This window comes from Callithrix jacchus, chromosome 19 (genome assembly GCF_049354715.1).
Source record: "Callithrix jacchus isolate 240 chromosome 19, calJac240_pri, whole genome shotgun sequence".
Lineage (NCBI taxonomy): Eukaryota > Metazoa > Chordata > Mammalia > Primates > Cebidae > Callithrix > Callithrix jacchus.
Window position 1 is genome coordinate 50,104,064 of NC_133520.1, and position 12,785 is coordinate 50,116,848.

General features: G+C 42.7%; 1 protein-coding gene and 1 non-coding gene across 2 annotated transcripts in view; both read left to right on the top strand.

The window, feature by feature from the left end:
* The window catches only part of TOMM20 (translocase of outer mitochondrial membrane 20), a 17,129-nt gene continuing 4,344 nt past the window's right edge, over positions 1-12,785 (top strand). The window contains exons 1-4 of the mRNA XM_002760801.7: positions 1-238; positions 4,721-4,767; positions 7,504-7,585; positions 12,567-12,709. Coding sequence (XP_002760847.1) covers positions 118-238; positions 4,721-4,767; positions 7,504-7,585; positions 12,567-12,709 — 393 coding nt within the window. The 5' untranslated portion in view covers positions 1-117. The remainder of the gene's footprint in view (positions 239-4,720; positions 4,768-7,503; positions 7,586-12,566; positions 12,710-12,785) is intronic.
* On the top strand, positions 1,236-1,371 carry LOC118149603 (small nucleolar RNA SNORA14). Its single transcript, XR_004737175.2, has one exon. It is a non-coding gene; the product is annotated as a small nucleolar RNA SNORA14 (small nucleolar RNA).

The following is a 12,785-nucleotide window of genomic DNA, read 5'->3' on the forward strand; positions in this document are numbered from 1 at the left end:
GGAGTCCCTGACCCGCGCGCGTCGGGGGTGAGCTGCGCCCTCCACTCTGAGGGTTTGTGGCCCACGGCTCCTTCGCGGTCCCTGCCGCCGTCGCTCACCCTCCGCATTGCAGAGAAGATGGTGGGTCGGAACAGTGCCATCGCCGCCGGTGTATGTGGGGCCCTTTTTATCGGATACTGCATCTACTTCGACCGCAAAAGACGAAGTGACCCCAACTTTAAGAACAGGCTTCGAGAACGTGAGTGGGTCCCCTCTCCCCTGGCCGGGCCATAGGAGGATTGTGTCAACTTAAGCAAGGGGTCCTTACTGCCCACCTGCCTGTGGGTCACAAAGGGTGACCGCGTGGTGCGGCTGGCAAGAGGAGATGGCGCTGGCTGCGCCGCTCCCGGGGCCCCAATGCCCCGCAGGAATTCCCTCCATTTTGGAGGAAGGATTTTTCCCATTTTGTTTTCCCCAAACACTTGAGCCGTGCGTATGCACTCTAATTTGTGTTACAGTTTCGGGTGTGTGTAGCGTGGGGAGGAGGTTGCCTCTCTTTGTCGTTCATCTTTTTAAGCCTCTACTCCTAACTCAAAAGTCTTGCATTTTGTTGCGGATTTTAGCGTGAGGCTAAATCCGCATGCTCAGTAGGGTATCGTTGTTGTATTCTTTTTTTTTTTTTGAGATGGAGTTTCCCTCTTGTTACCCAGGCTGGAGTGCAATGGCCCGATCTCGGCTCACCGCAACCTCCGCCTCCTGGGTTCAGGCAATTCTCCTGCCTCAGCCTTCTGAGTAGCCGGGATTACAGGCACCCGCCACCATGCCCAGCTAATTTTTTGTATTTTAAGTAGAGACGGGGTTTCACCATGTTGACCAGGATGGTCTCGATCTGTCGACCTCGTGATCCACCCACCTCGGCCTCCCAAAGTGCTGGGATTACAGGCTTGAGCCACGGCGCCCGGCTTTTTTTTTTTTTTTTTTTAAGACGGAGTCTTGCTCTGTCTCTCACGCTGGAGTGCAGTGGCGGGATCTCGGCTCACTGACACCTCCGCCTCCCGGGTTCAAGAGATTTTCATGCCTCAGCCTCCCAAGTAGCTGGGATTACAGGTGGCCACCACCACGCCCGGCTAATCTTTTGTATTTAGTAGAGAAGGGGTGGTCAGGCTGGTCTCGAACTCCTGACTTGAGATGATCCGCTCGCCTCGGCCTCCAAAGTGGTGGGATTACAGGCGTGAGTCACCGCGCCGCGCTCATTGTTGCATTCTTAAACCCTCTTGGTAGCTTCGCTCTAGGGTGCTTCCAAGTTATGAGTGAATGCTATAGAAATTGCAGGGGAGTCCAAAGGGCTGCGCTTCTCCGGTGGCTCAGTCTTATTTCATACCTGCGACATCTTTTAAGAGAGGTCTACCAGAGGGGAATCGTGTCATGAAAACCGTTGTGTCCACCTTGAATTTTGGGAGAATCTTCATTCGCATCACTGAAGAGCAAATTTATTGCAATGAGAAATATTTGTGTAGCTTGATTGTTCAGCCAAAGCAGTTTTTGAAATTAAAATTGTTACGTAAGTTACTAAAGCCCAGAAAGAAAGGACAGAGAAGGGATTGTTGTTTACTTAAGTAACTGTAGTTGTTTAATTCAGCTATACCAAGTCATTTCAAGTGTTCTATGGCCATGATCTTACTAGTACTCAGAATCAGACATCTGATTCTGGCATTGCCTAGTTTTAGAACTGTTCCTCACACACCGTAATTGATGAAAGAGTTTTTTTATGATTAGAATTATTTTGCTGTTTCATGTTTTTGTTATCAAGTAGAATTTATTTAATCTCGCAGCCTGTTTAATGGTAATTGCGGCCCTGCGTGGTGGCTCACACCTATAATCTCAGCACTTTTGGGAGGCTGAAGCGGGCGAATCACCTGAGGTCAGGAGTTCGAGGCCTGCGAGGCAAAATCCCATCTCCACTAAAAATACAAAAATTAACTGGGTGTGGTGGCATGTGCCTGTAGTCCGAGCTGCTTGGGAGGCTGAGGGAGAATTGCTGGAACGTGGAAGGCGTAGGCTGCAGTGAGCAGAGATTGCACCACTCCACTCCAGACTGGGGACAGAGCAGGAGATTCTGTCTCCTGAATGAATGAATGAATGAATAAATAAATAATTTTATATCAGCCAGTCACACACATACACAAACTTATGACTAAATTTCACTTTCCTGAGTTTCATGATCAGTTTTTTAATGTGTTTTCTTTTTTTAATTTCCTCTGAGAAGGAATTTGTTTCATCATGATCAGTTTTGTCATTTTCCCTTAATTCTGGTTTAGTAAGTTGTGTTTCTCAGTGTTGATCCTACAAACTTGGCATGTTCGTTTCTGAGGTGCAGGGCGGGTTTTTGTTTGTTTGTTTTTGAGACAGAATTTCACTCTTGTTACCCAGGCTGGAGTGCAATGGCGCCATCTCGGCTCACTGCAACCTCTGCCTCCTGGGTTCAGGCAATTCTCCTGCCTCAGCATCCTGAGTAGCTGGGATTACAGGCACGCGCCACCGTGCCCAGCTAATTTTTTGTATTTTTAGTAGAGACGGGGTTTCACCATGCCAACCAGGATGGTCTCGATCTCTTGACCTCGTGATCCACCCGCCTCGGCCTCCCAAAGTGCTGGGATTACAGGCGTGAGCCATCGCGCCCAGCCTTGTCGCCCAGGCTGGAGTGCAGTGGTGGCGATCTCAGCTCACTGCAACCTCTGCCTCCCGGTTCAAACAATTCTCCTGCCTCAGCCTCTCAAGTAGTTGGGACTACAGATAGATGTCACCACACCTGGCTAATTTTTTGTATTTTTAGTAGAGACGGGGTTTCACCATGTTGACCAAGCTGGTCTCTCCTTTTTTTCTTTTTTTTTTTTAAGATGAAGTCTCACTCTGTCATCCAAGCTGGAATGCAGTGATGCGATCTTGACTCTCTGCAACCTCCACCTCCCGGGTTCAGGCAATTCTCCTGCCTCAGCCTCCCGAGTAGCGGGGACTACAGGCGCATGCCACCATGCCCAGCTATTTTTTGTACTTTTAGTAGAGACAGGGTTTTGCTATGTTGGCCAGGCTGGTCTTGAGCTCCTGACCTTGTTATCCACCAGATATGGCCTCTCAGAGTGCTGGGATTACAGGTACGAGCCACTGCGCCTGGTTGGTAACACTCATTATTTTCTGCCTTAAGAGGACAAAAACCCATAAGCAAATGGAGAGTCAAATTGTATTCTTTGTTCTTTTTCCCCACAGTTAATTGTGCCATGATGAACACTTATGCAAGGTAGTTAGAAAAATTGGCAGTTTTCATATTAATACATAAGATCAACTTGAATGCATATTTTCTGTTGAAATGGCTAGAATTATTTAAGTCTTACAGTGGTAGCACTCCTATGGCATCTGATGCTGGGGTGATTAAATCCAGTGGATAAGCGTTGACTAAGAAAAGTTACCTTGACCATAGGAAATTACCCGTCTGTCTGCAGGTAGGCAGACCTTTACTCATGCACTGAGACTTGGATTTGTAGAGTGCTGTAGGGTTTTCAGAGGACATCTGCTTGTTTCGTGGCTTTCCTCATTGTGGTCCTGTACCGTGAGGCAGACCTCATCCTGGGAGAGTGAGAAATTTGCCCGAGATCACCCAGCTAATAAGTATTGGAGCCTTATATTTTCTTAACTACGTCAGCAAAGACTCTCATCTTTTTTTTTTTGTTTGTTTTTTTGAGATGGAGTTTCGCTCTTGTTACCCAGACTGGAGTGCAATGGCGTGATCTCGGCTCACAGCAACCTCTGCCTCCTGGGTTCAAGTGATTCTCCTGCCTCAGCCTCCTGAGTAGCTGGGATTACAGGCACATGCCACCATGCCCAGCTAGTTTTTGTATTTTTAGTAGAGACGGGGTTTCACCTTGTTGACCAGGATGGTCTCAATCTCTTGACCTTGTGATCTACCCGCCTTGGCCTCCCAAAGTGCTGGGATTATAGCCCGGCCTTTTTTCTTTTTTTTTTTTTAACCCCACCAAAACCTAGTGTCTAAGTAGTTAAGACTCTCTATGTCACTGGTAGATGTTAGTGATTATCACTTAAGGTGTAGTCCTCCCTTAAATGATTAGTTCCAGGACTTTTCTGGATACCAAAATCTGAGGATGCCCAGGTACCATATTTAATACTGTGCTCAGGTAGTATTTTCATATAGCCACCATATGCCTCCTGTACACTTTAGATTATCTCTGGATTACTTATAATACCTAATATGATGTACATGCTATGTAAATAGTTTAACAATTTTTTTTTTTAATCTTCAAATTTTTTTTTAAGAATGCCAGTTAGTAAAGATATAATCTGGCATATTTCAGTAATAAAACTTCCTGATACTAGTCCCCTAATTCTTGCCCCTGTTGCATGTCCTGGTTGGAGGGGGGACTTGATCTGCTTATTGTAATTACTTTAGAAGTCCAGCTGTTGGAGTGATCGCCATCTTGTGAATTGCTAGATCTTCTGCCCCAAAGGGCAGGAGAATGCTCCTGTCCAGTGAGTGTCACATTGCCTACAGCTCATTGACTAGAAGTATTCATATGGCTTTGATAGATCTCAAGGGCAGGGTGGGATAGATTCCTAGAGTTAGAAATGTTTTGCAAGTGGAATTAATTAATGACTGCCACAACAATTAGAATTCTTTTGCTTCCCATTTTTATAATGACAGAATGAAAATGTAACATTACATTTCTTTTAGGAAGAAAGAAACAGAAGCTTGCCAAGGAGAGAGCTGGGCTTTCCAAGGTAATGGTTTGGTTTCTGTTTAAATTATATATTTTCTAGAAACATTATTTTAAAATCTGTAACTGGGAATGTGATTAAAGTATACTTGGAAAAAGCTAGTTGATACTGGGCCTTGCTTTTTATTTTAAAATATAGCTTATTGGGGGTGGAGGGGAAGGGGGATAAAATTAATAAAATACAGCTTATTTTTAGGAGTAGGTGAATAATATAGTTCCACTGCAAATTATCCAGTCCTCGGCCGGGCGCAGTGGCTCATACCTATAATCCCAGCACTTTGGGAGGCCAAGTGGGTGGATCACGAGGTCAAGATATCGAGACCATCCTGGTCAACAAGGTGAAACGCCGTCTCTACTAAAAATACAAAAATTAGCTGGGCATGGTGGTGCGTGCCTGTAGTCCCAGCTACTCGGGAGGCTGGGGCAGGAGAATTGCCTGAACCCAGGAGGTGGAGGTTGCATTGAGCCGAGATCGTTCCATTGTACTCCAGCCTGGGTAACAAGAGTGAAACTCCGTCTCAAAAAAAAAAAAAATTACCCAGTCCTTTAATATTTCTTTTGTTGGCCATAAAAACAAACAACTTATTGTATGATGTCGAACTCCTGATGATTAAGGGGCAAGATAATAATTTCAAGACATTTACACCAAAAGATGAAAAGTTCCTGATCAACTGCTTCAAAGTGATACAGTGGAAAAAAAAACTTGATTTAATTTTTCTTGCTCCAGCTTCCTTTAAAAGAACCATGGGTTATTATGCGAGATTATTCGGGCCCACTGATCCAGAATCCCAGTGCCCTGACAGATTTTTGCCTTGTTGGAGTACACACTTCGGATATAAAACTTGTAATTTTATTGGCTCGGCGTGGTGGCTCACACCTGTAATCCTAGTACTCTGTGCTGCCGAGGCAGACGGATCACAAGGTTAGGAGTTCAAGACCAGCCTGGCCAGCATGGTGAAACCCTTTCTCTACTAAAAATACAGAAATGAGTCGGGCCTGGTGCTGTGCACCTGTAATTCCAGCTACTCAGGAAGCTGCGGCAGGAGAATCTCTTGGACCCGAGAGGCAGAGGTTGCAGTGAGCTGAAATCACACCACGGCACTCCAGTCCGGGTGACAGAGCGGGACTCCCTCTAAAAAAAACACACACACATAAATAATTTTTCTTTTTATAGATTCTGAATTCTTGATCATTTTTAATGACTATGTAAGTCTATATTTTTGGTAGAGACAAGGTTTTACCATGTTGGCCAGGGTGGTCTTGATCTCCTGACCTTGTGATCCACCTGCCTTGCCTCCCAAAGTGCTGGGATTACAGGTGTGAGCCCCCGTGCTCGGCCAGTGGTTTTTTTTTTTTTTTTTTAAAGCATGTTGAGGCAAAGAAAAATTAAGTCACCCAATATGTTTTGTTATTTTGAAATAGTTGTGTAAACACAGCCAGTGGACTGGACATGGTAATAGTGAAATGAAAATGGGAGGGAACTACTTTGTTGTTCTAATAGGTTCAGACTACCTTTCTGAAATGTGTAATATGTTCATTATGCTTTTGCTAACTTTTTCTTTCTAAGGGCATAGGAAAATAGATTGAGACCTGTACCAGTATGTACTTTTAGATTCAGGAATAGAATTAAATTCTTGCTATATGCTGGTATAGTTCATAAAAGATGTCTCCACTCAGAAATTTAAATCTTTTCATTTGTGTTGGCTAATAAGAACATACACAAGGTGGGCGTGGTGGCTAATGCCTATAATCCCAGCATTTTTAACTTTTAATTTTTTCTGAGACAGGGTCTCACCCTGTCACCCAGACTGGAGTGCAATAGTGGTACAATCACAGCTCACTGTAGTGTTCACCTCCTGGATTCAAGCAGTCCTGCCCTAGTAGCTGAACTACAGGCATGCATCACCGTGCCCAGCTAATTTTTAATTTTATTGTAGAGAGAGGCTGAGGAAGTAGGATCACTTGAGCCTGAGAGGTGAAAGCACTGAGCTGTGATCACACGACTGCACGACAGCCTGTGTGACAGAGTGAAACCCTGTCTCAAAACAGTCTTTTAGATGCATGTAAAATCTAGGCCGAGCTGTGGCTCATACCTGTAATCCTAGCACTTCGGGAGGCCAAGACAGGTGGATCATATGAGGTCAGGAGTTCAAGACCAGCCTGGCCAACATTGCAATACCCCATCTCTACTAAAAATACAATAATTGGCTGGGCATGGTGGTGGGTGCCTGTAATCCCAGCTACTCAGGAGGCTGAGGCAGGAGAATTGTTTGAACCCGGGAGGTGAAGGTGGCAGTGAGCGGGATTGTGCCACTGCACTCCAGCCTGGATGACAGCACTAGACTCTGTCTCAAAAAAATATCAAAAACAACCAAAACAAAAAAAACTATATAAAATAATGTTGAATTAGAAGGACAAATTGATTACAGATTATATAAAAATCTACAATAATGGCAGTCAAAAGATAGTGTAAATATTAGTATGTAGATAGATTTTGCACTCTTTTCTCTTTACATCTGAGTTAGAGCTTTCTAAGAATTACCCAAATACAAATTTAGTAAGTTTTTTCTTTTATTCATTTGAGTGCAGATAAACTCTTAATTTCTACAAGTGTTGTTCAGCAGTAAATTTCTTCTATCCTGTTTTAGAATGAGTGACTTGGTTTTTTGTTGTTGTAATGACACTTGGTTATACCCCCTGGCATAACTGTGGTGTCAATTATTAAATTTTTTATTTCCAGTTACCTGACCTTAAAGATGCTGAAGCTGTTCAGAAATTCTTCCTTGAAGAAATACAGCTTGGTGAAGAATTACTAGCTCAAGGTAATAGTCACTGAGAAGCTAAGGAACTAGGTAGAATTTCTCACACTAATGTAAATTTATGATAAGGGTCTTTGTTTTTGTAGTTTGGATATTCGAAAAGGTACTCCACATATCTCAAGACAAGTTTTTAGACACTTAATAATTGGAAGATTATTTTGCGTAAGGCTGGCTCTAGAAAGAAATATTCCTTGTGGGATACTGTTGTCCCTAATATATTTTAAGTGAGTTGTAGGTTTTCTTATTATATGGTATAGAAGATACAGTAAGTTTTTACAAATGAGGTTTGGTTCTCTTTCTCACTCTGAAGTAGTTTTTTTTTTTTTTTGAGATGGAGTTTTGCTCTTGTTACCCAGGCTGGAGTGCAATGGCACAATCTCGGCTCACCACAACCTCCATCTCCTGGGTTCAAGCAATTCTCCTGCCTCAGCCTCCCGAGTAGCTGGGACTACAGGCGTGCACCACCAGGCCCAGCTAATTTTTGTATTTTTAGTAGAGATGGGGTTTCACCATGTTGACCAGGATGGTCTTGATCTCTTGACCTCGTGATCCACCCACCTTGGCCTCAAATGCTGGGATTATTGGTGTGAGCCACCGCGCCTGACCTACTCTGAAGTAATTTCTATCGTATAGCCATAGTGCAATATGTAAATAGTAACTGAAGGAATATACTCTTCAACTCCTCCATCTAATCTTAGGTCTTTTCCAGTATTTGTAGGAAGGAATGGCTAATGTAAGGTCCCAGAGAAGGTTAATTTACCTAATCAAGGTCACATGGTGAGTTCATGACCCCTTATTTCAGAACCAACTTGTTACCTGATTCAGAATTTAGCCTTTTCATTACATTGTACTTCATTTATTTCATCAACAGTGTTAAGAAGTTTCTAAAACTTATTCTATCAGTCTTTAAAGTTAAACTATGAAATTTAAATTATCAAATTGACTCACGTGAGAACCATAATTTACTCAGTAATTTAATCTCAATAGTAGATTTGAAGTAGTTGTTATCATTAATAAAACTGCTATCAAGTATTAATTTTTAAATCTGTTTGCTGTAACAATAGATTTAGATAGAATTGAACTACATGATGTGGGGCATTTGTATGTGAATGGGTTTTTTGGGTTTTTTTTGTTTTTTTATGGGAAGAATTTAATTTATTTAAAATGGTGGCAACTAACTTTTTATCATGTCCACCCTTTGCCATGAAACACTTTTTGGATATAAATAGAATTGCTTAATTAAGTTGACCTTAAGAGTCACAGGACTCAAATTGCTGATAGACTCGGAAAGATTAAAAATCAGTGAGTGGGGACAGGCACAGTGACTCATGCCAGTAATCCCAGCCCTTTGGAAAGCTGAGGCAGGAGGATTGCTGGAAGCCAGGATCAGCAATCAAAGTGAGACCCTCATCTCTGCAGTGAATGAGAAAAAAAGTGAGGTGCAGTAGTATGCACTTGTAGTCCCAGCTACTCAGGATCCCTTGGACCTGGGAGTTTGAGGCTCCATTGAGCCATGATAGTGCCATTGCGTTCCAGCCTAGGCAGCAGAGTGAGATGCTGTCTCTTAAAAACTGTATACATAAAATCTGTAACTGCAGAGGAGTACAAGATAGGTGCCAATCAGGAAACATTTCCAGGTGTCCTACAGGCATCACACTTCAGTTTCTCCAGCAATCCTAGAGAGGACCCAGGCATTGGGTAAAGGGAGAGCATTCCCCCTCAGTGCTAAAGCAGTGCTTCATACTAAGTTGCACTGTTCCTTGTGTCATATAACACTGTGTTTGATCTTCCTATGCTGTGTGATAGATGGATTTTATGATCTTGGTGCTGTTGTATCAAAATATACCACTTATGATCTGGCTATCCAGTCAGCAAAAGTTGTAGCAACATTTGCTTTGCCCAGGAAGAGAGAGCTCTAGATGACAGGATCACTGCAATTGAAGTTGTGTCAATGTATCTTCTTCAGCATTGTTGCTAAATCTGCAGATAAGGTAATCAACAGTGCAAGTGTAGAAGAGATTTAATTATGGTGTGTATTCACAAGCAGGAACTGACTTAGCCAGTCTTTTGATTACCACAGTTCTAAACTGACGGTCAGTGCAGCACTGCAACCCTCAGGTGGATCTCTTGTGATGGGTATCACTACATCATTTGAGTACCTGGGAAGGGAATTGGCCACCATCAAGCAAGATGGTGCCTGCAATGACCTACACAATTGGAGTATCCCGAAACATACGTAGATGGGACAATCATAGTCCTCACACTGGCAGTGGAGATTCACCTGTTTCTGATGACGGTCGAGAGTTAAGAAAGCTCTTGGGAACCTTTACTTATAATCAGGTGCCATCAGTTACCCTGCAGTACTCAAAATTTTACCCAAAATGTTTCTCAGTCTCTCCACAGCAGCCAGTTGGTAGAACAAAAAACATATACCGTCATATACCCGATTGAAGAGCCTGGAAAGAACACCAGAGTGACTGTCCTGTTACCCAGGCTTGCCGTCAGCTGACAGGGTCAAGTGCATTGGGTATGGTGGTAGAGACATTCCCTAAGAAATATTTAATATCTTTAGCTTGCTGGGGAAAAATTAGTAAGCCAATTCCCTTCCCAGGTACTAAAATGATGTAGTGATACCCATCACAAGAGATCCACCTGAGGGTTGCAGTGCTGCACTGACCGTCAGTTTAGAACTAATTTTTAAATGGAGTTTAGAACTAATTTGAAATGGAGTTTCACTCTGTCACCTGGAGTATATGGAGTGCAGTGGTGAGATCTCAGCTCACTGAAACCTCCGCCTCCCAGGTTCAAGTGATTCGCCTGTCTCACCCTCCTGAGTAGCTGGGATTACAGGCATGTGCCACAATGCCTGGCTGATTTTTTTAATGTTTTTGTTAGAGATGGGGTTTGACCATGTTGGTCAGGCTGGTCTCGAGCGCCTAAACTCAAGTGATCCGCCTGCCTTGGCCTCCCAAAGTATAGGTGTGAGCTCATTCTTACTCTTTAAGATCAGTTAACTGTGAATTTATATCATGGAAAATTGTTTGGTAAATAAAAAGAACTTAGTAAAAATGATCTTAATGGTATTAAGAACTGCAAAAGGTCTGAGCTATTTATTTACTTACTTATTTGAGACGGAGTCTCACTATTTATTTTTATTATTTATTTGAGGTGGAGTCTCACTCTGTCAACCAGGAAGGAGTACAATGGCTTGATCTCGGCTCCCTGCCCAGGTCCAAGCGATTCTCATTCCTCAGCCTCCCACGTAGCTAGGATTGCAGGTGTGCACCACCATGCCTAGCTAATTTTTGTAATTTTAGTTGAGGCAGTGTTTCACCGTGTTAGCCATGTTGATCTTGAACTCCTGACCTCAGGTGAGCCACCATGCCTGGCCAGGTCTGAGATTTACCTTACTTGCATGCTAACAAGTATAGTCTACCCCAGTTTCATGGATGCTGGCAGAAGACATGAGACCGCTGGGCTAGAGACAAAGGATGGATAGCTTGTTATTCACTGCAATAACAGTAACAAGGTTATTGGCATTTGTACTGGTTCCCCAGGCCACAGTTCCTGTAGGCAGTGCAGAAGGTCAGGTGACACCTGTGCATGTAGTGGGTTGCAGACAGGAGAGGGACCCTGAAGTTAAGGAAACCAAATTTTTATGATGAGCAGTAAAACATATGCCCCTTTCCCTACACATAGGTAATGTTGCAAACCTGCCTTTGTTCCAGAGGGAGGCATATATATTCTGAGGTTGTTCACTGTGTAAACATCCTTGAGAAGATAATTTGGAGCAAAGGCAGTGAATGTTTCACCTTGGAATTGTAGAAATGTGAGAGACTTGCGGAGAATTGTCCCTTTGCTTGTATTGTTACTTTTTAAAAATATATGTAATGGAGTTATTTTTATGGAATGCACATTAAGATATTTTCTTTCATGGAACCTCCTATATAGAAGACTGTTTAATTTAAAATATTTAACAGCATAGTTTTGCTCAAATAATTTGGGACAGTTTTTTGGAGTTTTAAAGTGGAGTTAGGGCCGAGTGCCGTGGCTCATGCCTATGATTTCAGCACATTGGGAGGCCGAGGCAGGAGGATTACTTGAGTCCTGGAGTTTGCGAACAGTCTGGGCAACATAGTGAGACCCCATGTCTACAAAAAAAAAATAGTAATAAGCAAAATTAGCCCAGTGTGGTGGCACATCCCTATGGTCCTAGCTACTTGGAAGGCTGAGGTGGGAGGATTACTTGAGGCCAGGAATTTGAGGCTGCAGTGAGCCAAGATTGTACCATTGTACTCCAGCCTGCGTGACAGAGGGAGAGCCTGTCTCAAAAGGAGCACATAGCAGATACTTAATATTTGTTGCATTAAGTGAACTTTGTAAAACTGTAAGCCTTAAGTATTTTTTTTTTCAAAAGTAATGTGTCTGATAAAGGAAATTCATAAATAGAAGAAAATAATCCCTCCCACTCAGTGTTAATCGTGACTTTATTTGTCCTGTCATACTTCATTAGTGTGACCATTTTTCCTACTAGTACGACTTAAAATTTTGTTTTCCTCCCATGTGGTAGCATTCAGATAGTACAAAGGGCTGGCTGAATGTAAATTGGGTCTTCTTTCCACCTCGGGCTCCCGTCTTCTTGTTGTGTTACAGAAAAGTACTATTTGATTGTTAGCAATTGTCCAATGTAGTCTTTCAGAAATACTCTAAGCATATAAATAGTAATATGCATTGACATTTTTTATGCCTTAATTTCCCCCTTCTGTATGTATGTTGAAACACTTCCATATCAGTACATGTGGTCTGACTCATTCTTGTTAGTGCTTTCATAATGTTTATTGATACGAATGCACTATAGGTTGTCTCAGGTACCTACTTGCCTAGTGTTTTTGGTTGGCATCATTTGGTAGATAGTGTCTAAAGTTCATTTTTGGCAAAGGCCAAGGCTTTTCAAGTTACATGTAATTTTATGTAAATCTTACAGGTGAATATGAGAAGGGAGTAGACCATCTGACGAATGCAATTGCTGTGTGTGGACAGCCACAGCAGTTACTGCAGGTCTTACAGCAAACTCTTCCACCTCCAGTGTTCCAGATGCTTCTGACTAAGCTCCCAACAATTAGTCAGGTAAGGAATTGAAACGTTATGACATAAAAGTGAGTAGGATTTTGAATCGAATAATTAGGGACATTTTAAAACGAGC